At 36.0% G+C, this 24,255-nt stretch overlaps 1 protein-coding gene across 1 annotated transcript; it reads left to right on the top strand.

Annotated features, from left to right (window-relative positions):
• The first annotated feature begins 383 nt into the window (after positions 1-383).
• On the top strand, positions 384-22,499 carry LOC136037831 (uncharacterized). Its single transcript, XM_065720673.1, has 3 exons — positions 384-455; positions 17,663-17,988; positions 20,227-22,499. Exons 2-3 carry the CDS (start codon positions 17,755-17,757, stop codon positions 20,308-20,310), a joined length of 318 nt encoding a protein of 105 aa, XP_065576745.1. The 5' UTR covers positions 384-455; positions 17,663-17,754; the 3' UTR covers positions 20,311-22,499.
• Positions 22,500-24,255: the final 1,756 nt, after the last annotated feature.

Genomic DNA, 24,255 nt, shown 5'->3' with positions numbered 1-24,255 from the left:
CAGTATATAGCCTACATCAAAATGATATAATTTACTTGAAACGAAACGTATTAAGTGTAAATGTACTCGTCAAAACTTATTAGTATAAATAAACTTTCGTAGCTTCAATTAAAGAGACCCCCCTCCCTAACTTGCTCTTGCTCTCAAGACTTATGAATCATGTTTTTTGTCCATGCTTCTGATGAACATCAATTGTATAGCCCAGTGGGAACCACTAGTACAGACGAAATATTATACGCATACTTAAATCTAGTGCAAGTTTTGATGTGCTTTCAACTTTCAATAAACAATAACCTTGGTTTAGTCTCAGCATTTTTGTTTTTTGCATTCTTTTATGGTGCAATGAAATTTAAACTAGTCGAGTTAGAGCTGTTGGAAACAAAACATATATTTATTCAGAGTAAGTGAATTCACTTTTGAGGAAAGTGATTTTAGAAGGATTTCGCTAAATATACGTAAGTTATTCAATAGCTGATTTCCCAGACAATAGCTGATTCGCAGTTATTCATTACTAGACATCATTTCATGAAGAATACAGTGAATTTTTAGAAGGTATAGGGAAAGTCAGTCCTGTACCTGTTTTCAATAATTCTTGTTCGTTTTGGCTTTATAAGGGCTGTCTTTGGTTTAATGTTGCTCTATTTTCAGTTTTCAAAAAGTTCATAGGTAGCGACTGTAAGTAAGGAGTAGCGCCACTTAATAGTAACCGAAACTTTAAAAGACAAACTTTCGACATTAATGGATATCCCACTATCAGATTCAGTGTATCTGGGAACCCTATTGTAGAAGTTTCAAGTTTCAAGGAATTTTTACTGAGTCAGAATTGTCCAGAGTATCATCTTCAGGGGAATTTTCAATGGCATAAATTTTCTATGGTAGAATTTTCTACGGAATAAACTTTCCAGTGGGGATTCTTCAAAGGATCAACTTTCTACTAGGGAGTCGATCGGTATTTGCGGGAATAATTTTCTACGGAGGGGGGATTTCCAAAATGATTTAAAAACAACCAGAAATTAGTCTTTATGAAATAAAATTGTGGTAAGAAAAATATTTCAGTCAGAACCGTATTTTTGGGGGAATTTTCAGCTAAAATTACATTGTCCGGGGGAAATTTTCCTGGCGGGGGGTATTTTACGTGCGAGGAACTTTCCTTCGAGGAATTTTCTGTGCGGGAAAGTAATCATTCCTTCTACATCCCCTCGAGGTTTCAGCTTAATTCCCCTAACCGTTCAAGGGAAGTCTCAGATAAACCCTTTCGATAACCTTGGATGCACATTGTGTTATTTGATATCCTTTAATATACCCAACAGCTTGCCCCAAAATTTCTAGCATAATACCCTTAAGCTTTTCCTGAGATACCTTTTTCACGATCTGGATCCATTAGTACCTTTTAATTTATTTTTACATCCCCCTTAACTTCCCCTACAAGTTCCAAGTTAAGACTCTCAGCCGTTCCTGAGATGTGGTTGATACCCTTTCGAAAATCAGCAAGTACATGGTGTCTCTTGATTTAGTTTTACATTCCCCTTGACATTCTCTGGAAGTTTGAACTTAATACCCTATTATGTTACTGAGGTGTTATATCTATGGAATTTTGACAATGTTGATACAATTCAACTCTTGTTTTAGATCAAAAGTAGTAGTATTAGCAGTAGTAGTTGTTGGGGTTGTTGTAGCCCACAGGTTTCAACTGAATACTCTCAGTCGTTCCTAAGATATTGCTGATACGCCCTTCTGACAGTGTGCTTCTACGTCATGGTTCTCATTTAGTTCAATATACACCTTAACATTATCTAAAATTTAATCTTAATACCCTTAGCCTTTTCCAAAGTCCAAGTTCAAAGATGTTTCCGTTTCCAAAAAAATAATTAAATATGTAAATAATGGGAAGTTTATATAAATTAGAGCCCTGGCCCATAGAACTATTGGGAGTATGTAATCCCAGGAAACATGGTTATTAGACCTTTTGACAATTTTGAACAAAATGGTTATATAACAATTTTCATCGTGTTTCTTTTGGAGAGAGGGCAGATAGAAGGGGCATGGAACAGGGTGGTTTGCCTTCAAATCATTTTGACTCTTAATAACTTTCAATTTAATAACTATACTTTCAATTCCAATATACTTAATAACTTTCAATTTCCAAGTGAAAGTCACCTGCTTTGAAGGATGGCCTTACAGTCGTTTGAGCAAGCCAGGCGGTATAAAGTAAATGCTGCCGTGAATGCCATGTCTATTCATAAATCGTCAGCTAATAGAGAAATGATTACTGTATTTTTTTTGCAAAGGTTGTAGATGAACCATCAGGAGATAATGGCCTTTTCAAGCATCAAAAGAGGTCATGCGACAGAAAAATGGTGTTTTCGGTAACTTTTCGCAACGAAGCATGAACTTATGCTCAAAGAGGGTCGTAATACAGAGTAAGCAAATTCTAAGATTATCAATCTATTACCAATCGGTGTAAATCTCTCAGTCGGAGGTTTTGAGCTTCCCATCTTGAAAAAAAAAAAAAATCAAAAGGTAGCGTTTTACTGAATATTAAATATAAAAAACTTTTTCAACTGAAACTAAGGAGAAACATCAAAACTTGAAACTAACAGAAATTATTACATTGATGAGGGGGATTTTCCTTCTCCTTAATGCCTCGCTCTTTACGCTAAAGTTTAACTTTTTGTCCCAATTTCTTAAGAACTTAATAAGCTTATAAGCTTATTAAGCGTAATAAGCTTTTTTGTAGTTAGGTATTGAGGAGGGGCAAAACCCGTCCTACACGTAGTAATTTATGTTCGTTTTAAGTTTTGATGTTGCTCTTTACTTTCAGTGTCAAAACTTTTTTTGTCTAATTTCTGATCGTTTTTAAATAATGCCAGGAAATCTATCTCCTCCTACACGGAAAATTCTTTCCCCCGCGAGCAATCTCACAAAGAAAAGCTCTTCCCACTTAAAATACCCCTGAAACAATTCCATTCAAGCTGAAAATTCCTCCACAAAATTTCTTGCAGACGATTCTGGCTGAAAGAGGTTTCTTAATTACGCTTTAATTTGAAGGAGCTTAATTTATGATTGTTTTAAAAAATATGTCAAAGTACCCCCACTCTTTAAAAATATTCTTCTCTCAGATATCCTCCTCAAACACACCCCCCCCTAAGAAACTTGTATCCGTAGAAAACTCCCTCTGGAGGATTTACCCCATGTAAATCCCTACCCCCGTATAGATAGATACTCTAGACAATTCCAACCTGCTACCCACCCCCTATACAATTCCCCTTAACATCTCTACATGTAAAAATGAGTGGGCAGAGAGAAAGTAAGACATTTAAAAGAATTTCACACAGGAATTCTAGCAAATTACGTAAAACTTCTCCTGGAAAGTTAACCCCCCTGGAAATTTCCCTTATCATGCAAATTCTCTCTGTGGAAATTAATTCAAGTGGAAAATTCACCCCTCCCTCCCTCAAAAAGGGTCTGTATGCTTTCTAAAAACAAGTAATGCATGTAAACAATGGGCCAATTTTTTGGCCCATTGACTTTTCAACTATGCTGAACAAAACGACTTTCTCAAAATTTTGTCGGATGAATTTGAGGAAAAATGGGGCTGGAAGGGGCTACTTGTCTTGTAATAGAGCTTTTGTTACTATTGAGCCGCGTCGCTCCTCACTTATAATTCGTTACCACGAACTGATAGACTAAGCTTGCTTGAGATTTTTTAGAGAATTATAATTGTTTTCAAAAACTTATCCAATTTGTTTCCGATGGATAGAAAGGGTAATTATTGTTAGTATGGTTAGAAATTCTGCGTGACTTTTAATCTTCTACATGGCTGAAGTCATTGTGGATTCTGCAATAGGGTTCATTCATGTTTAAACACAGTGTAAACATATGTTAAATACACTGAAAAATTTTTATACCCTATGGTGTCTCTTGATTTAGTTTTACATTCCCCTTGACATTCTCTGGAAGTTTAAACTTAATACCCTTCACCTCAATCGAGTAAATCATTCACCTCTACATCCCCATGAAGTTTCCACTTAATTCCCTTAACTGTTCAAGGGAAGTCTCAGATAAACCCTTTCGACAACCTTGGATTCACATTAAGTTCTTTGATTTCCTTTAATATCCCCAACAGCTTGCCCCAAAATTTCCAGCATAATACCCTTAGCTTTTCCTGAGATACCTTTTTCACGATCTGGATCCACTAGTACCTTTTAATTTCCTTTTACATCCCCCTTAACTTCCCCTACCAATTCCAAGTTAAGACTCTCAGCCGTTCCTGAGATGTGGTTGATACCCTTTCAAAAATCAACAAGCACATGGTGTCTCTTGATTTAGTTTTACATTCCCCTTGACATTCTCTGGAAGTTCGAACTTAATACCCTATTATGTTACTGAGGTGCTATATCTATGGAATTGTGACAATGTTGATGCAATTCAACTCTTGTTTTAGATCAAAAGTAGTAGTATGAATACAAAGAAAGGAAATGATAAATGAAAACAGAAAAATCAAATAGGTAAAAAACGAGGATTTTATCAGCCAATAGCAAATTATGAAAAATAAGCAAATATTTCGTCAAGGATCTCCGCCAAGTCGTCCTCAGTGCTAAAAAAAAATAAGAAAGAGGAAAAAGAAAAAAAACAAAGAAGAAACAACAACAAAATCTGACCCTCTTGAGTGAACTGTACGAGAGGAAAAAAGACACTGAATCTAACAACAAAAACCAACTTGAAATCAATGAAAGAGAAGTTACCAATTAGATTGAATAATTATCCTTTGCCTTGCAACAGATTTCGCCTGTCTACAATCTCGGTTTTCATTAGATATGCGGACAGGTTGTCTTAAATTAGACTGGGCGAAAATATTCATCGAGTCTTTTAATATTAAATTGTTATAAATTGGGCTTAAGGAAATATCTCCTGTGTCTCTATTTATAGCCAAATTTCTATTTATATGTTTCTTTTATCTTAATTGCATCTTTAAAAGATTGTGGTAGGCCATTTACGGTAGATATTAAAGCTACCTCTTCAAAAAGAACTAAATGGTCCGGATTTTTGTATACATGCTAGGCCAGAGCTGAATCAAAGTTGTCATTTTTATTTTCCAATCTCAGGGACTTATCTATTGAAATTTTGTGTTCATGCAATCGTTCCCCTAGTTAATGATGGGTCTTGCCAATGTAAGATTTTCACAAGAACACAGGACTCTGCAGACACCACTACCTAGTATTGAGTCCGTTTTATCCTTTCCCGAGTTGAAAAAATGTTCAACTTTTTGTTCAGTTTTGAAAGAAACAGAGAGATTATGTTTTTTTTTAATGTTTTATTTGAAAAAAGTTTTTTTTAATTTTCTAAAAAAAAAAAAAACATAATCTCTCTAATTCTTTCAAAACTAAACAAAAAGTTAAACTTTTTTTCAACTCGGGAAAGGATAAAACGGACCCTATACTAGGTAGTGGTGTCTACAGAGTCCCGTGTTCATGTGAAAAATTTCACATTGACAGGACCCATTAACAACTAGGGGAGCGATTGCATGAACACAAAATTTTAATAGATTAGTCCCTGACATTGGAAAAAAATGACAGCTTTGATTCAGCTCTGGCCCAGAATATATACGGTTATCCTGACCATTTACTTCTTTTTGAAGAGGCAACTTTAATATCTACCGTAAATTGCCTACCACAATCTTTTAAAGATGCAATTGAGATAAAAAAAAACATATAAATAGAAATTTGGCTATAAACAGAGACACAGGAGATATTTCCTTAAGCCCAATTTATAACAATTTAATATTAAAAGACTCGATGAATATTTTCACCCAGTCTAATTTAAGACAACCTGTCCGCATATCTAATGAAAACCGAAATTGTAGACAGACGAAATCTGTTGCAAGGCAAATGATACTTATTCAATCTAATTGATAACTTCTCTTTTATTCATTTTAAGTCGGTTTTTGTTGTCTGATTCAGTGTCTTTTTTTCTCTCGTACAGTTCATTTAAGAAGGTTAGATTTTGTTGTTGTTTTTTCTTTGTTTCGTTTTTTTTTCTTTTTCCTCTTTCTTATTTGTTGAGCACTAAGGACGACTTGGCGGAGGCCCTTGTCGAAATATTTGCTTGTTTTTCCTATTTTGCTACTGGCTGATAAAAATCCTCGTTTTTCACCTATTTGATTTTTCTCTTTTCATTCATTATTTTTTTTTCTTTGTTTTCATACGTCATGCATAACCAGTATGGTCTCAGAGCGTATTTACGTCAAAGTAGTAGTATTAGAAGTAGTAGTTGCTGGGGTGGTTGTAGCCCACAGGTTTCAACTGAATACTCTCAGTCGTTCCTAAGATATTGCTGATACACCCGTCTGATAGTGTGCTTCTACGTCATGGTTCTCATTTAGTTCAATATGCACCTCAACATTATCTATAATTTAATCTTAATACCCTTAGCCTTTTCGAAAGTCCAAGTTCAAAGATGTTTCCTTTTCCAAATAAAAAAAAAATATGTTAATAATGGGAAACTTATATAAATTAGAGCCCTGGCCCATAGAACTATTGGGAGTATTTAATCCCAGGAGACAAGATTATTCGACCTTTCGACCATTTTGAACAAAATGGTTATATAACAATTTTCATCGTGTTTCTTTTGGAGAGAGGGCAGATAGAAGGGGCATGGAGCAGGGTTGTTTGCCCTCAAATCATTTTGACTCTTAAAAAGCCAGTATAACTTTCAATTTCTAAGTGAAAGTCATCTACTTTGAAGGATGGCCTTACAGTCGTTTGAGCAAGCTAGGCGGTATGAAGTAAATGCTGCCGTAAATGCCATGTCTATTCATAAATCGTCAGATGATAGAGAAATGATTGCTGTATTTTTTTTTGCAAAGGTTGTAGATGAACCATCAGGAGATAATGGCCTTTTCAAGCATCAAAAGAGGTCATGCGACAGAAAAATGGCGTTTTTGGCAACTTTTTGCAACGAAGCATGAACTTATGCTCAAAGAGGGTTGTTATACAGAGTAAGCAAATTCTAAGATTATCAATCTATTACCAATCGGTGTAAATCTCTCAGTCGGAGGTTTTGAGCTTCCCGTCTTGAAAAACAAAAAATCAAAAGGTAGCGTTTTACTGAATATTAAGTTAAAAAAAAACTTTTTCAACTGCAAGTAAGGAGAAACGTCAAAACTGGAAACTAACAGAAATTATTGCATTGATGAGGGGGATTGCCCCCTCCTTAATGCCTCGCTCTTTATTACGCTAAAGTTTGACTTTTTGTCCCAATTCCTTAAGAACGACTCCTGATATAGAAGGGCCGTTTAATTAGAATAAAAAGATTTTTTAAAATTTCTAAGGACAAGAATTTCAGTGCAATAAGCTTTTTGGTGTGAGGTATTGAGGAGGGGCAAAACCCGTCTTATACCTAGTAATTTAGGTTTGTTTAAGTTTTAATGTTGCTCTTTATTTACAGTGTCAAAACTTTGTTTTATCTAATTTCTGATCGTTTTTAAATAATGCCTGGAAATCTATCTCCTTCTCCACGGAGAATTCTTTCCCCCACGAACAATCCCACAAAGAAAAGTTCTTCCCACTTAAAATACCCCTGAAACAATTCCATTCAAGCTGAAAATTCCCCCCACAAAATTTCTTGCGGACGATTCCGGCTGAAGATTGTTTTAAAAAATATGTCAAATGTACCCCCACTCTGTAAAAGATTCTCCCCTCAAATATCCCCTCTCCGTCACCCTCCATAAGAAAGTTGTTTTTGCAGAAAAATCCCTCTGGAGGATTTACCCCGTGCAAATCCCTACCCCGTATGGAAAGATACTCTAGACGATTCCAACCTGCTACCCCCCCTAACAATTCCCCTTAACATCTACACATGTAAAAATGAGTTGGCAGAGAGAAAGTAAGACATTTAAAAGAATTTCGCATAGGAATTCTAGCAAATGGCGTAAAACTTCTCCTGGAAAGTTAACCCCCTTGGAAATTTCCCTTATCATGCAAATTCTCCCTGTGGACATTAATAAGATTGGAAAATTCACCACTCCCTACCTCAAAAAGGGTTTGTATGCTTTCTAAAAACAATTAATGCATGTAAACAATGCGCCAATTTCATTACTTACATGACTTACCTTTCCCCATTGGCCGTGGGGGTGAGGGAGGCCGTGTTATTCCAGAGGTATAGTTACCGGACTTTTCAACTATGCTGAACAAAACGGCTGTCTCAAAATTTTATCAGATGTATGTGAGAAAAAATGGGAGCTGGAGGGGGCTAGTTTCCTTTTAATAGAGCTTTTGTTACTATTGAGCCGCGTCACTCCTCACTTACAATTCGTTACCACGATCTGTTAGACTAAGTTTGCTTGAGATTCTTAGAGAATTATAATTTTTTTCAAAAATTTATCGATGTTGTTGCCAGTGAAAGACTGTTAAGAGCTGTTTAAGTTAGTGTTCTATATTTTTCAGCCAACCATACCATAAAAAACCAAAACCGAATACCGTGAGAAACTCCCATCTTTAGAAGCAATGCTAAAGCTTAATACATTGACTAAAACAATTAAGTGGCTCTTAGCTCTTGCGGGCGTAAAAAACACCTTCTACAGTTATTGGTTATCAATTTTTATTATTAGATTTGAAAACAATACTAGAATTTCATGTTTTTGTATGCCTTTTTGGTTTATTTAAAATGTTGTTTGCAATTTGTTTACAACTGAAGTTCAAATTTTAAATTTTTGTTTTACACCTGAGGTTCAGTTTTTTAATTTTGTAACAGACAAAATAATTATGCACATTGATAATAACAATAAGGTTGTCACAAAGAGACCCCGAATATATCTTCCAAATTATTTTTGTTCGTGTAAAGCCTAGTGAGTTCTAGGCATTTAAAATAATTACTGAAGATCAATCATTGTATGTATTCATTTTGTACAGTCAATCTAAGGGTTAACCTCAAAGGAATTGCAACAGCTTTGATTTTGGTACCCTTTAAACCGGAAAAAATTGTTTATAACATTGATCATTTTCGTCTTTTCTTCTAAGATGATGATTTTAAAAACAACTTAATTTACTCGTATATAAACAGGTCATTTATCTGGAAAAGAAAGGCAACAGGGGTGGAACACCAACAGTCGGAAATAGGCAAATTTGGTGCGTACATAACGAATATGCACTTTTTTATTTTAAACACTCATTTTCAACCCTCTCCCCCTGTCATCCATAAATCAAGTGTTGATATAGGTCTGACTGCAATGTTACGAGAAGTTGAATTCATAGAGAAAGAAATCAGACTGCTAATACAGAAAAGACATCGTGTCCATGTCAATTAACCCACACCCCACTACCCTCTACCCTAAATGTAACCACCGAAATTCTTAGAATCCAATATGCAACTTTTCGTGGCTAGGTAAATCATTGATTTTATTTTGATAAAAAAGAACAAAAAAAACACATAGATGAATTGAAATGGCAAACGGATTGGAAGTTCATCACATTTTTTTATTTATTCACGTGTCTTCTTCGTCTTTGATTTGGACCTGAGCGTTTAAGTAACTAGTTCGTTAGCAGGATTTGCAAGCAATGTCGCATTCGATGCCATCTGCACCGGTCACTATCACAGGTTCCATTGATATTTTTGTATTTTCTTCTAAGATAGTGACTTTAAAAACAACTTAATTTGCTCGTATATAAACAGGCTATTCATCTGGAAAAGAAAGGAAGCAGGGGTAGAACACCAACGGTCGCTAATAGGCAAATCTTGTGCGTAGTTAACGAATATGTACTTTTTTCTTTGAACACTCACTTTCAGCCCCTCCCCCTGCCATCCATAAATCAAGCGTCGATATAGGTCTGAGAGCAACATTACGAGAAGTTGAATTCATAGAGAAAGAAATCGGACTGCTAATGCAAACAGGACGTCGTATCCATGTCAGTTAACCCACCCTCTACCCTAAACGTGACCACCCAAATTCTTAGAATCCAATAAACAACTTCTCGTAAATAGCCAAATCATTGATTTTAATTAAAAAAAACAAAAAAACACACACACACATAGATGAAACAAAATGGCAAACGGATTGGAAGTCCATCACATTGGCTTAATTAAGTAACTTCTCATAACTAGCTAAATCATTGATTTTAATTTGAACAAAAAAAAAAACACAGATGAAGTGAAATGGCAAACGGATTGGAAGTTCACCACATTTAATTAATTAATCACGTGTCTTCTTCGTCTTTGATTCGGACCTGAGCATTAAAGCAACTAGTTCGTTTGCAGAATTTGCAAGCAATGTCACATTCAATGCCATTTTGATGACAGCTCTACCGGTCACTTTCACAGGATCCCTTACAGCCACCCTTTACGACAGTGAGAGTTTTTCTTGGTGTCGTTGGAAGATTTGTGAGGATAGGGTATAATATGCCGTCCTGGAGTCTCAATCCCCGATTTTCAGGATCAGGGGCAGGGCTCTTCAAGTGTAATCCAATCTTGTACTTGAAGATAGGTTCGGAAATAGTGAAATTTCACTGCTGCTGAAGAAGAAGATAGATCTCGGGAATGGAAAAAAAAGTTGTAGATGTTGCTACTTTCTGTTTAAAGGCTCGGTGTTGTCAACTGTCAGTATTGTCAGTAGATTTTCTACTATAAACTATAGAAAGTGCAGTCTCTCCTACTGCTTCAATTCCTTCCTTCGAAGCATAACATCAAGAAAATGGAAGCATTCTCTCTTAGCTTTTTGTTGTGTCTCAACCGCCTAAGCACAATCCCATTGCTAAGTTGATGTAGACAGGAAGTCGTGTCGCCGTCAAGAATTGTGTGAGCAAGATCAAGCAGCTTACAGTTTTTAGTCCCAATCGTCTTAACAACGGTTAAGATATCTTAAGTTGCACCTTAAGTGGTTGCACTAGGCTCACTTTACAGGAAGACCTTGTAGCTCTCAGGCATCAATGATAAAGTAACAGCACCAACAAATCGATATCGTCACCGATAAATACACTATCAAAAGACTTCGGACATTCATCCGCTGCAAGCACAATAAGTAAGTCAGCATCAGCTTTAGCTTGACCCGTTCTCAGACCTTTGCCTCGTATATAATCAGAAAGTGCATTGACGAAATGGGATTTGTTCTTTTTGCATGAAATTCAAAATGAAATTTGCATGAAATCTTCCCTTTGGTGGTCAGTCCCATTTATAAACTAAATAGTACTTCCCGTCCAGTGACATGGTTTCGCTTAAGATGGGTCATATCGTTTGTTGGAGCAGCCATCAAAGAAAATTGTGCTGTGTGGATATTTGGCCAAAACGTAGTTCCAGTATCGGTCTTAGATCTTCAAATAAGATTTCTTTCTTTGTCCAGGGAATCCTGTGAGGCAAATTGCCCCAGTCTATGACATAGGCGCAAGTCAGACTTTGATTTTCCCCAATAATATCATTTTCTGAAAGTCACCTGATAACTTTTGTTAGCTCTGGTTTATTTGGTTTTGGAACGTGCCAGAATCATCAAAAGCGACTCAGGATAGGAGCAAAGTTCATATTCAAATGAAGACACTTCGTCCATATTCAGTGTTTTGTATAAAGTTATAAGAAGATGAAATAGTAATGAAGGGTATAAGCAGTGGATGTCTTCCCCATTGTCATAAGGACTGCTTGATCTTTATGTTTGAACGAATGTTTCTTCAGCAATTTTACTATCATTCCGTCAATAATCTTCTTTCTGACTTCTACTGCTCTGTCGGCTTTCACGTTTTCTGCAGCAGTCATTCCAACAGCAAGGCTTTGTAGCGATAGCGGATCACCCTCGAAAGAAGACAACTGCTCGACAAAGTCAAATACTATTTGTGTGTCTTTGCAGTCCCTTTGCTGCCTTGAAATACCAGACTCTTTGTTTTGGTCACTTGGATGATACGAAACATCCGTCGGTTCTTGCATCAAAAGGTTAACATGAGCATAGGTGGAACGTCACATTACCTACTGAAGTCTCTCTACTTCCGTCATTCCTCTACATCTATTCAATCCGGTTGCAGTTTTCAGAAATCTCATCAGTTCTTATTCTGTGACCAAATCCGTAGATAATCTAGCCCAAAATATGTCTGATTTTCTCACAAAGTATACATCTTTTTCAAAAGACTTGAAAAGTGTTGAGCTTGTACGTTCAAGTCTTTTCATCTACTGAAAGTACAGCCTCACCAACTTCATCTAGTTGCTGGGACCAGCTGCTCCGAGGTAAGAAATCATGCTGGAAACTGTTGACAAAAATCTGAGGAATTTTGAAGAATGGTAACCATATCCATGCACTGTATCCAAAGTTAGCCCTGTCCGAGTCTTGTGACTTTCGCTCTGATTAAAGAGTTGACAGAGAGGTCTTAACTTTCATGAGACTTGAAGATGGGAAATAGGTTCAAGAGAATCTTGTCCATCCAATACTTTCTCATATAGATCTTTGATTTCGCTAAGCTCAACCGTATTCATTGCAAGTTCTGTATTTAATTCAAAATCTGCATCTGAAACCTCGTCTACAAGTTCCATTATTAGAATCAAGTGAAGTTCTGCGTCTACAATGGCATGGGCTTGCAGTGCTCGAGTAATAGCCTTATCAAGTAGAAGATAAGGAACAGTATCGGAAGTTTACATCATTTAAAAGCTTTTTTACAGTCCAGATCCATCTGTCAAAGATCCAATGGCACTAACAAAGCTCATGAGAGTGTAGAATTTCCCTATTCTAACAAATATTTTTGCAACGTTTTTTTTAGGTCCTTCTGTGGCAATAATCTCCATGGATTTTCACCAGAATGGCTGGTCAAAGGTTACATTAAAGGTCAAGGATTCCAGAAAAAATTGACCTACCTAAATTAGTTTTTCAATTGAAATGGAACGATCAACCAAACTAGGAATTCTTCCTTGAGACATGAAGCCTAGATAGCACTCTTAAAAATTTTTGTGGAATTTTTGTAACGCTACTTCCAGGCCCTTCTGCAGTAATAACCATCTTGGACTTCCACCACAACGGCCGGTCAAAGATTACAACAAAGAGCAAGGGTGCCAGAAAAAAACTGACCGCCCTAAAACAGTTTTTTGAAACTTTTGAAAGGACGAATCAACCAAACTAGGAATGCTTCCTTGAGACATAAAGGCTAGATGGCACTCTTACTAATTTTTGATTAATTAACCTGCTTTGCCTAACTGGTAGTTCGATTTAGATATAGCAAGTGCTAGAAAATGGAAAAGTTTACTGTCAACAAATGTTTACATAGCAAACAAACTTCTACTTTATTAAATCAAAGAGGAGAAGTCCTGCTTCTCAAAACTCAGAGCTTGATGATCTGATACTCTCCCAGGAATTACAGTGTTACATGTAAATTGGTTACTTTTACATAAGTAAGATAAGGACTAGAAACTGCAAAAACCAACTCAGTATTATCTGTGAAAGCCAAGCAATGAGTTTAGGCAATGCAGTATTTCTTCTTCATTCTAATGTATAGTATTGATTTTCTGGCGCTGTTTCTACTAAATTGTTGTAAAAATCATAGTATTTCTGAGTGTTCGTGAGAGCCAGTCAATGAGTTTAGGCAATAAAATCTTTCATCAGGATTTTAAGGCATAGTCTTGATTTTTGGTGCTGTTTCTACTCCAAAAAAATGGTACAAATGCCTATTTGAGGTTAGGCTGAGTATTAATGTTCAAGCATGTTCTAAAATAATCTAAAACTTAGGGACATGGACCTAGTTGTGATTATAATATGATTTGCTTCCCTAAAATGAAACATGGGAAGGGAATTGATGATGATTTTTACAGCCTCTGTATGATCTATCTTAATAGTTTGTTTGTCTGTGGTTGCTCAACTAGTAGATTATAGAAGATACTAATCAAGCTATCTAAAGTCTGAAAGCATTGATACTGCAATAGAAGGGTATTAAAGATTCTTGTTTACCCTGCATATATATTCTCTGAAAATTGAAATTGACTCACTTCTAGTATAGAAGAAGCCAAGAATTTACCGAAAAAATGGGCTCAGAGTTCAGATACTGGACTTTTTTCAAAAAAATAAAAAGAAGGAATAGATTTCTCTGAAAGACAGGGAAGAACAAGTGATGAAACCAAGTGGCTGCCAAGTGACAAGAGAGTTTTCATTGATGTTTCTATCACTTCAGACAAAATGGCTGGTGAGCATAGTGCTATTGAAACTAGTCTAAGAAAGCAAGAGACAGTTCTGTTTGAAAACGACGTTCTTTTTAGTGGTCCTGCAAAACATGACAGGAAGCAAAAATAAGTCCAGGCGTACATATCAACTGAGCAGTGGTACCGACGGTAAGCCTGAAAAAAGTAGAGGTCTGAGCACAGAACAGAAAACCAAGAAAAAGAAAAAGATGGCTACCGACAATCTAGAACTGAGGACTGCTCAGAATGTGAATTGTATGGAAAGTTGTGAAGATGTAGCCATCGTAAGCTCATGTACGGCTAGTAGAAAAAGCAAAATGAAGATTGTGCAAGTTGGTCATAAGGAACCGGCTAATAATGTGTGAGTGACAGTGGAAGCAGTGATAGCGAGACAGAAACAGTACAAGTCAGGAAAACAGAAAGAAAACCAAGAAATAACAAAAACAAGGTTTTGTTAAAGCTTAGGAGGAGGACAAGGAGCTAAGTCATTTTTAACCAGAGCCCCCAACATTGAAGACCCGACGTGGTGCCAGTTCTGCCATTGGTTTCGAAGGGGTCAAAAAAGAATATTTTGAGGCATACAAAATTGAACAGTCATTTTGACAGGTAAAAAGAAGCAGGAGCTGTATCTACACCTGGTATACTGATGTTTGTTAGGCAGAAGGACATTGATGTAGAAATTCACTTATCAGCATGGTTTGTCTCAGAAGACGTTCCTTTCATTAAAGCCAACACAATTATCCCTTTTTTGAATGCATATGCACCAGATCCTGCAGTGCTTAAGAGTGTCCAGATCAAACAGACGAAGATCACAGGGACTGTTAAGAATGTTCTTGCCCCATAATGAACAGAGTAGACTTTCTCGTGACTTGGGCAAAACCTTTTACTCCTTGGTCATTGATGAAACAACAGCTTGAGGAATTGTCAAATATTTAGTGATTATTGTGAAATACAAGCACTCCGATACTCAAGCTGTCAAAGAAGAATTCTTAGGAATTCTGGAGGTTGAAGATGCAAGCAGCCATGGACAGAAAACTTTAATAATGAACTATTTAAAAAAGCTTGGCATACCAGTGGATGATCGGTATTGGCTTTGACAATGCTTCTGTAACAAGGGAGCTCGAGCTAGATTTGGGGCACTGCTTATGACTGGAAGTCTGGGGGGGGGGGATGGTTGATGATGCACTACCTGAGCTAATTTGTTTTTTGATTTACCAGTCATTATCTTGCCCTAGTTGCTAGTTATGCAAGCAAGCGACTGCCAAAAGACCTTGAGCCTATGCTGAGAGATTTGATCAACTATGCTGCCAACAGCCCCAAACGTATTGTTGAGCTAAAAGAATTCAACAATTTGCAGAACTGAGGGTATACCGGATACTTCAAATATCAAACACTCAGTGGCTTTCGATGGAAAAATCAATTTTTTATGTTCTTGAGCAATCAGCTGCCCTTGTGATATTTGTACCAATCACGGTCTTGGAGATAGAGCTGGAGACAAGAGTTCACAAGATACAGCTGCAAAAATCATGTCTCACATGTAGGAGCCCTTGACTAAGGCATACTTTCATTTCCTTGCATTTACGCTCAAGAAGATCAATTGCTTGAATTTGGGTTTCCAAAGTAGTGACACTTGCATTCACAAACTCTTATCCAGCTCAAAGGGCAACCATGAAGTCTATCATGAAGTCGTTGGTCAAAATTGACATCATAGAGAATGACGATGTATTTATCATACCCATGATCTCAGGCTGTTTCAAAGAAATCTCCGAGATTTCTTGTGGTCGAAATGTCGAAATACACTTGCTGAAATACAAGGATGTAATGCCCTCGAATGATCTCAAACAATTTGGATCGAACTGCCTGAACTTCCTTGTAGAAGTTGTCACACGAATGAGGAAAAGAATTGATCATTCCTATCCCACGTTAAAAGCTCTGGCTTGTTTGGACCGAGTGACTGCCTTTCGTAGAAGAGCAGACACTCTAGTGGGACTGACTAGTTGGTTCAGCAGGTTACTTAGGAAACATGAAGGTGAAGTAGAAAGGTCAAGGAATGTAATAGAGATTCAGTGGATCTTGGTGAGTGAGCACAGGGATGAGATTATCAGAACCGTGGAAACTGAAAAGTCTCCTTCGATCTTTTGGGCGATGTTATTGAATACAAAAGATGCTCAAAGCAAGCCACAGTTCCAAGAGCTGTCAATTTTCATGCTAAATCTGTTTGCGCTCCCGCATTTTAGCGTAGCTGCAGAACGTCAATTTTCAGTTCTATCAAATATAATAACGAAACACAGGAGCAGTCTACTTCTCGACACGATACTCTCTGATGCATGTAAAGCAGCTGATCTATCTTGCTGCAGGAACCGTGCATGACTGGGAAATTTCTTCCGATATACGGCATAATTTTTTGACCTGGTACAAGGAGAAAGAAGAAGAAACAAATGGGCCCTAGATATAACGAGGGTCGAATATTCTTGAAGTTCTGGGGAGGAGGGTGTGTGTGTAAGAGGTTACCAAGTTGTTTATTACCTATATATCTAATATTAATCTGTAATTTTTATTACAAATATGCGATTGGTTTTGGCTAACATTTTCTTCTGCCTCTAGGTCAATTAAAAGTACGATTGTAACTATTAAGACAGGAAGTATTTTAGGAAGATAGTAGTATTGTTGGCTCAAACTAAGTTTCAATGAGGGTACCTCAGACAAGTTGGTAGACAGATAGTTGGAACTGTCTTGTCTGGGAACTAAGTTCCAATTACCGAGTCAAAGTGACATACTGTGCAAAAGAAAAAAAAAGGCACAAAGTATTTTAAAATGAAAAGAAGTGTGATCAGCCGTTATACTTCATTTTTACGAATTTCTTCTCGACTGAATCCAGGTCTCGGACAAGTCATTTGTTCGCAAAACTAAAAAGCTCAAACGCACCTATTGTGGTCTTGTATTTTTCCGTTTTCGAAGGTGTCAACTAAAGCTTAGCCGATTACGTAACTTCATGACGTCATACGAGAAGTCTATTTTCAATTTACTGTCGGAACTGATTGTCCACAAAACTTTTATAAATGTAAACTTGCCTCGTTGGCCGCCCAGACACAAATCCATAGTGTATAACATTAATTTAATCGAATGTTCCTATTTCTTTCAAGACGTCATAAAAACCTCACAATCCCAAGATATCAGGATAAGGTTAAGCCTACTCCTATTTTAACTGATTTGGAAAAGATTATATGTTCAAAACACTAAATAAAGATTTGACAATGAAATATGATACCACTTGTAGCAAAAAAATATGACACATTGTGTAAACATTATGGAATCTGAGATGACAAAAAAAAGCACGTTTTCAGAAAAAATATGACAGAGTCCTTAGGAAAAATTTTGCAGCCCTGCTAATTAAAAGGGCATAAGTTCTAACCACTACAACCCCAAAGATTGTTGAAAAGGAGTGAAGTAGCGATGCAAGATAACTATGATTTTAACGATGAAATGACCAAATTACTTCTAAAGCATGGAAGTAATGTTAACTTACATATTGCAGTTATAAATAAACAAGAAACATTTGCTGATTTATTGACAAGCAATGAAGCTGATATAAATGCCCGAAATAAAGAGGGGAAAACTCCACTCATCATGCTCATCAGTAGTAAGGAATTTTATGGTAATCACGTGAACCTTGTAAAACTGTTGCTAAAACATGGTGCCAGAGTTAACTCTAGCGACTATCGTGGGAAAACAGCACTTCGTTATGCTACTTCGTTATGTAGATACTTTACGTTTTATTTATCGGAAGCAGATTTAACCATGTTTGCCGATGATACAGCACTTACCATCACTGCGAAATCTCTTGAAGAGCTGGGGGAAAAGGTAAGCCAGGCAGTTGCTCAACTACTAATGCTTAAATCTGCATGCTTTTTGTCTGTAAATAAAAGTAAAACAAAATAATTAATTTTTGTAGGATATGTCGAATTGTAAATAATCCTTTCAAATTGATGTTTGATGGTTTGGAAGTGATACAAGTTTTTGACTACAAATATCTTGGTTTTCATTTGGATGTAAAATTGAATTTTAAGCGGAATTGTGAAACTTTGTCATCGAAAATTGCAAGAGGTGTTGGAATTCTGAGGATATTAAAACAATTTTTACCTCTAAGTGCTTTGGAAAATATTTATTATGCTTTAATCCATTCTTATATAACATATGGATGTTCTATTTATGCATGTAACTTTGAGTCAAATTTTAAGAAAGTGCAGGTTATGCAAAATAAAGCACCTCGTATTTTAGGGGAATGTCTTAATTGTAGTAATACGGTCGGTTGTTTTAAGTCACTATGTATTTTTCAGGTAAAAAAGATATGTGAACACTAGATCGGTGTATTTGTTTATAAGGGTTTAAATTAGCTGAGCCTTTCATATTTTAGAAATTTTTATTTTTTTCATGCCTATTACCATGAGTATGAGACGAGAAATCCTATGAGTATGAGTCAACGATATTGGAGAATCGTTTAGAGGTGTGTTTTGTGTGCAAAAGTCGGGCGTGAAGGTGTGGAATCGTCTTTCGGAGAGAATCAGGGAGTCGGAGAACCAGTTTTTGTTTAAAATAGATTGAAATTTTATTTTTTGAAAATTGGGTAAAGTTTGAATATCTCTCCTAGCATTTTAATAAATATTTATAGGTTATTATTATTAGTTGATAGGGGTGGGGTAGGGCGGTTGGGTAGGGAGCTGTATCATTATTGATGATTTGTATAATAAATGTCATTCGCTCCCGCAGAGGACACGGTTGTGCCCTTCAAGGGAGAGTTGTTTATATTTTTGAATAATGAAGAGTAAATAAAAACAATTGAATTTAATTCAATTGAAATAAAATGGATACTGACATTGACTTATTATAGGACTTTCTTTTTGCTGGTCTCAAAGTCTGATTTGAATTTTTAGATTCCTTTGAAAAACTTCTATTCAAAAAATTATTTTGATCTATTCAGGATAATACGGCATTTTTTTTTTTTTTATTTATTTATTTCATTTCATTTTTCATTTATCTATTTATTTTTTTTTTAGATTTTCAATATCTATTTGTACAAGTCACACCTTACTTACAGCTCATTATTACAAACTGTTTGACGTCCCTGCAATGATTGTATGTCTTATTTTAACATCAAGATTTGTTTTAGCTAAACCTAAGGGGGAAAATTTGGTTCTGTACATATTATCTTAAAGGAATTAGCTTCGTTATCGGCAAAAGGGAATAAGCTTTGATTTTCATTGCTCTCTTTTTCATAAATTGTCTATCCAAGTACTCCTTTATATGCATAACATTTACGCAAAAATTCAAAATATTAATGGAACAACATATCCCCATAATTAAGAGCGTACAAAAGGTGTGTGTAATGATGGTTTATGTGACAGTTTTGGCTTGTTCAGAATAGTAACTTTCCTAGCATATAGGGTAGATTTAATTCGTTATATACAGGAATTTACTTTCCTCTCAAGTTTCTCATGAAAGAGCGGTATTTTTTCGTATTTAACTTTATCTCGTTTTCATTGATATTTGGTCAAAAAGCTTAAAATGTGAAGCCATATTCCTCCAAAAGTCCTAGAGTTAATCGGTGAATCATATGAAAATAAAACCGGAAACCCGAATGATACAAGAAAAAACAAATTTGAGAGAAACTGGGAGTAAGAGAAGAATACATTGGGGAAAATATCAGCATGTCCCTTTTCTTCCCACCTTTTTGTGAGCTCAAAATTGACTCATCTGACAAGTAAGAAAATTAATTAATTTAGGCCTAAGAAAAGACACTTATAGATTATTTAATACTACCCCCCTCCCCAAGAATATAATCCTGACCACGCCGGTATAAGTGGATTCCCATAGGCCGATGCACTCGTTCCAAAATATAAATTATGCTTCCAACTCATTGGGATAAAATTTTTTAGCTTTTTCCCTCGTTTTATCATTTTCTACGGGGTGATTTAACCAAACCAGTGGTATATATAATGTTACCAAAGGGTAATTCAAAATAGATTTTAATACATAGAGTCGTTTTTAAAACACAAAAGGGATTTCAACATGTATAATCTTCCTGTTTTTTACCATTTTCAGGAAAGTGCCAATTTCTACTATTATGTGCTGCACATTGTGAAAGTCCACATATCCAAGAACCACAGTGCGGATGATTCAAGCTGACAAAGAAAAAAGTATCTGACTGGGGTGATTTAACCAAACCAGTGGTATATATAATGTCACCAAAGGGTAATTCAAAATAGATTTTAATACATAGAGTTGTTTTTAAAACACGAAAGGGATTTCAACATGTATAATCTTCCTGTTTTTTACCATTTTCAGGAAAGTGCCAATTTCTACTATTATGTGCTGCACATTGTGTAAGTCCACATATCGAAGAACCACAGTGCGGATGATTCAAGCTGACAAAGAAAAAAGTATCTGACTGGGGTGATTTAACCAAACCAGTGGTATATATAATGTCACCAAAGGGTAATTCAAAATAGATTTTAATACATAGAGTCGTTTTTAAAACACGAAAGGGATTTCAACATGTATCATCTTCCTGTTTTTTACCATTTTCAGGAAAGTGCCAATTTCTACTATTATGTGCTGCACATTGTGAAAGTCCACATATCCAAGAACCACAGTGCGGATGATTCAAGCTGACAAAGAAAAACGTATCTGACTGGGGTGATTTAACCAAACCAGTGGTATATATAATGGCACCAAAGGGTAATTCAAAATAGATTTTAATACATAGAGTCGTTTTTAAAACACGAAAGGGATTTCAACATGTATCATCTTCCTGTTTTTTACCATTTTCAGGAAAGTGCCACTTTCTACTATTATGTGCTGCACATTGTGAAAGTCCACATATCCAAGAACCACAGTGCGGATGATTCAAGCTGACAAAGAAAAAAGTATCTGACTTTGTATGTAGTTTGCAACAATTAGCGACCCATGGTAGTAATTGTCGAAACTAAAAAAACAATAGCTTCAGAATAGTATGGAGTTTACATCAAAGTGAATCAATTTACATAAAGTGAATCATTCAACTGTACTCGGGAAAACTCATTAGCATAATTAGACTTGCGTAATTCCATAAAAAGGGGCCCTCTCCCCGAAATCGATTCAATATTGGTGAAAGCTTATTTAATTCTGGATACCCCGACGACTGTTAACTATATTTTCAAGCACTTGAATGCAAAATACAAAATTATCGTAATTTTTGAGCAGCTGGTGCATATTGGTTTTTGTTCGTCTCGTTTTGCCTCTCAATCATCCCTACCCCCCCCCCCCCCAAAAAAAAAAAACAGGACAAAACCAAGTGATGCTGTAGCAACACAATTATACGTATCATTTCACTCTACTGCAAGTTTGATGTACTTTCAATAAACAACTAGCTTGGTTTAGTCCTCAGCATATCTTTATTCTTTTATATTCTTTTATGGTCTAATAAATTTTTGTTGGTTGAGTTATAGCCATTGGACAAAAAAGATATATTTAAGCCACAGTAAGTGAATTTGTTTATGGTGGGAGAAGTTTAAACTATAGAGAGATTTTACTAATTATAGGCAGGTGGACAGATTTCAGTTTGGAGGAGGGGACGGTACATATTCGTAATGGAAGTGTTACAGAGCCTGCGTGGTTCCTTAGCCCATCTTGTTGTGTTCGTATCTGAGTGAATATAAGCTAATTTTTAGCTGTTCTCTAGCCGAGAGGGACTTAATAAACAAAATCGAAAGGCATTAAAGACTTATTAAACTAGTTTTGTCTTTAGATTTTATACAACCTCATAGCAGAAGCCAGGACAGTCTTATTTCACTGCTATTTTGAGTAGGCCCTCTTGCATTTTGATATTTTAGGGTACTTGTGTGCTATTCAGAACAAACTCAATAAGTGAAGTTAGGCTCTTTCGTGAAACAAACTACGATGCAGGTACATTTTAATTTAATATTTGGTACTTGTTTGTTATTCGAAACACTCAAGAATTTTGCTGAGAAAATCCGGTTTCATAACCACAAAGACAAAAACTCAATATATCAATTTTGCTGAGAAAATCCGGTTTCATAGCCACAAAGAAAAAACTCAATTTAGTTTGCTAAGCATAGTGATAGAGGATACTGTATGAACATGGATTTTCAAATGAAAATTTGGGATTTGCCAAAGACTGAAAAAGAGGCAATTATATTTTTCCAGGATAAGGGGTTGTTGCTCACAACAAAACAGTGCGTCAATGGACACAACATGACTTTATACTCTTACGAGAAGGTACATTTTGGAAGTGTGACAATAGGCCATGTTTGAAAAAAGTCAATTTGTGTGTAAGTTCGTGGTTTTCTGACAGTAGAATACCATTTCTATGTTAATTTTACAATTTTCCTAATAAAGTATTGTATTTTCATCATATTTTGTTTTATTTCATTAGCATTATCAAAAGTTTGGGCTATATATTTTCACATTAGGCGCGGGATGCATTATATCAAATACATAACATAACGTAACCTAACCGTCTCTATATATAAATATTTGGTAAAATTCTAGTTGATTGACTTTTGGCTATCTTGGAAAGGGGTTAGGTTAGGAAAATGAAACTCAGGGATGAGTCTAAAGGCTAAAGTATGTCCCGTGAAAGTATTTTGAAGTACCCACCTCCACTCCCTCTCCCTCTAGAGGGCCCTGAAATATACATGACATGTCTATACCTGTTGAAATTTTGACAAAACAACATTTTACCTTAATTTTCAGTTACCAGTTGCCCTTTCGCTGCCTTTAGTTCCAAAAATAGAATTCCTGTTATTTGAGTAAAATTCTGAGCCATATCAATGTTTTTTTTTCAAAATTTAGATAATGTATTTGCATATCTTTAAAACCTTATAAAAACCTTACTTCATTCAAGCAGAAGATCTATTTTGCAAAATTTCATTTTTGTAACACACATATTTTTGAAAGTCATCGAAGGTCAGGGGCCTCTAGAGGGATAAGGTGTTGAGGTAGGTACCTCAATCCTATTTATCTGAACTGTCGCGCAACTAGACCCCTGTGCAACTCAGTCCCCGTTTAGATCCACCCTATTTGACTGAGCCGTTGTGCAACTCAGCCCCCTTAAAACTGGGCCTCGTGCAACTAAGCCCGAGTCTAAATCAACCCCATTAAACTAAGCCCTTGTTTAACAAGACCCCCGTTTAACTCATTCTCTTTTGACTTAACCCTTATGTAACTCAATCATATTTAAATTAAGCTTGTTTGAATCAACCCAAATCCCAAGAATAACTTTGAGTTATTACTGATTAGAAGCTCAAAATATACTTCTTGTTTCGTTCTGAATTTCTAACTTATAGTACCCATTTGGCCAAGTTAAAGCTAAACTAATTTGGACCAAAGTACCGTCTGAGTCGCGATTGCAACTAATTTCTGTATCTGGCAGCCAACGAAAATGCTTCTCTTGTCAGGATATTGCTTGCGTGTATATTTTTATGCCTGGAAAAGTTGTTAAAGGCTCCATTCAAATAGGAATTTATCCAGTTTCCATCCAAATGACCAGATTTTGATTTCTTTCCTCATTTTTGGGCAAATATTATGATTTTTTTAATGCGTGAATTGGGAGGAAGGAGGGTCGTTGAGTTCGGGCCTCAGCTCTAAGATTAGAAAGAGCTAGCTTTTACTCTGGTCGGACTTAAAATTCAATATGACGTAGCCTGTAGTCTAGGAATACACAAAAGTTAAAAAGAATTTGGAGAAAAATTGAGAGGCATTGGGAAGAAACCAAAGGTTTAAAGGCTCAAAAATTTTGACGGAAAATTTTTTTAGAAGAATGTTTGTAACTTCAGCTGTTATTAAACTTGTTTGAAAAGAGAATCAATCATCTTTTTATTTAGAAATTTCGGGTGAAGTATGTTATGTAATATCAAATCAGTCACCAGTTAATGCACATATTTATGTGGGGGGGGGGGAATAAATTACGAATTTCTACAACTTCAGAGGGTTATCCATTCCAGTACCCCTAAGAGGTTCCGGTGATCGGCTAGTGCTGGGGTGAAAGAGTAGGAAAAATTACACTCCAGAAATGACGCTAAAATTGAATTTTGGCGCACCCAATATGATGATGTTGTCATGAGGAAATCA

Source organism: Artemia franciscana, chromosome 17 (assembly GCF_032884065.1).
Source record: "Artemia franciscana chromosome 17, ASM3288406v1, whole genome shotgun sequence".
Taxonomy (NCBI): Eukaryota; Metazoa; Arthropoda; class Branchiopoda; order Anostraca; family Artemiidae; genus Artemia; species Artemia franciscana.
Note: the sequence above shows the minus strand (reverse complement) of the source record. Positions and strands in the feature narration are given on the sequence as shown.

Coding starts and splice junctions, on each gene's coding strand:
- LOC136037831 (XM_065720673.1), top strand. CDS start 17,755: ATGCTCATCAGTAGTAAGGAATTTTATGGTAATCACGTGAACCTTGTA. Junction 17,989..20,226: donor TTGAAGAGCTGGGGGAAAAG/GTAAGCCAGGCA, acceptor TACCATTTTCAG/GAAAGTGCCAATTTCTACTA.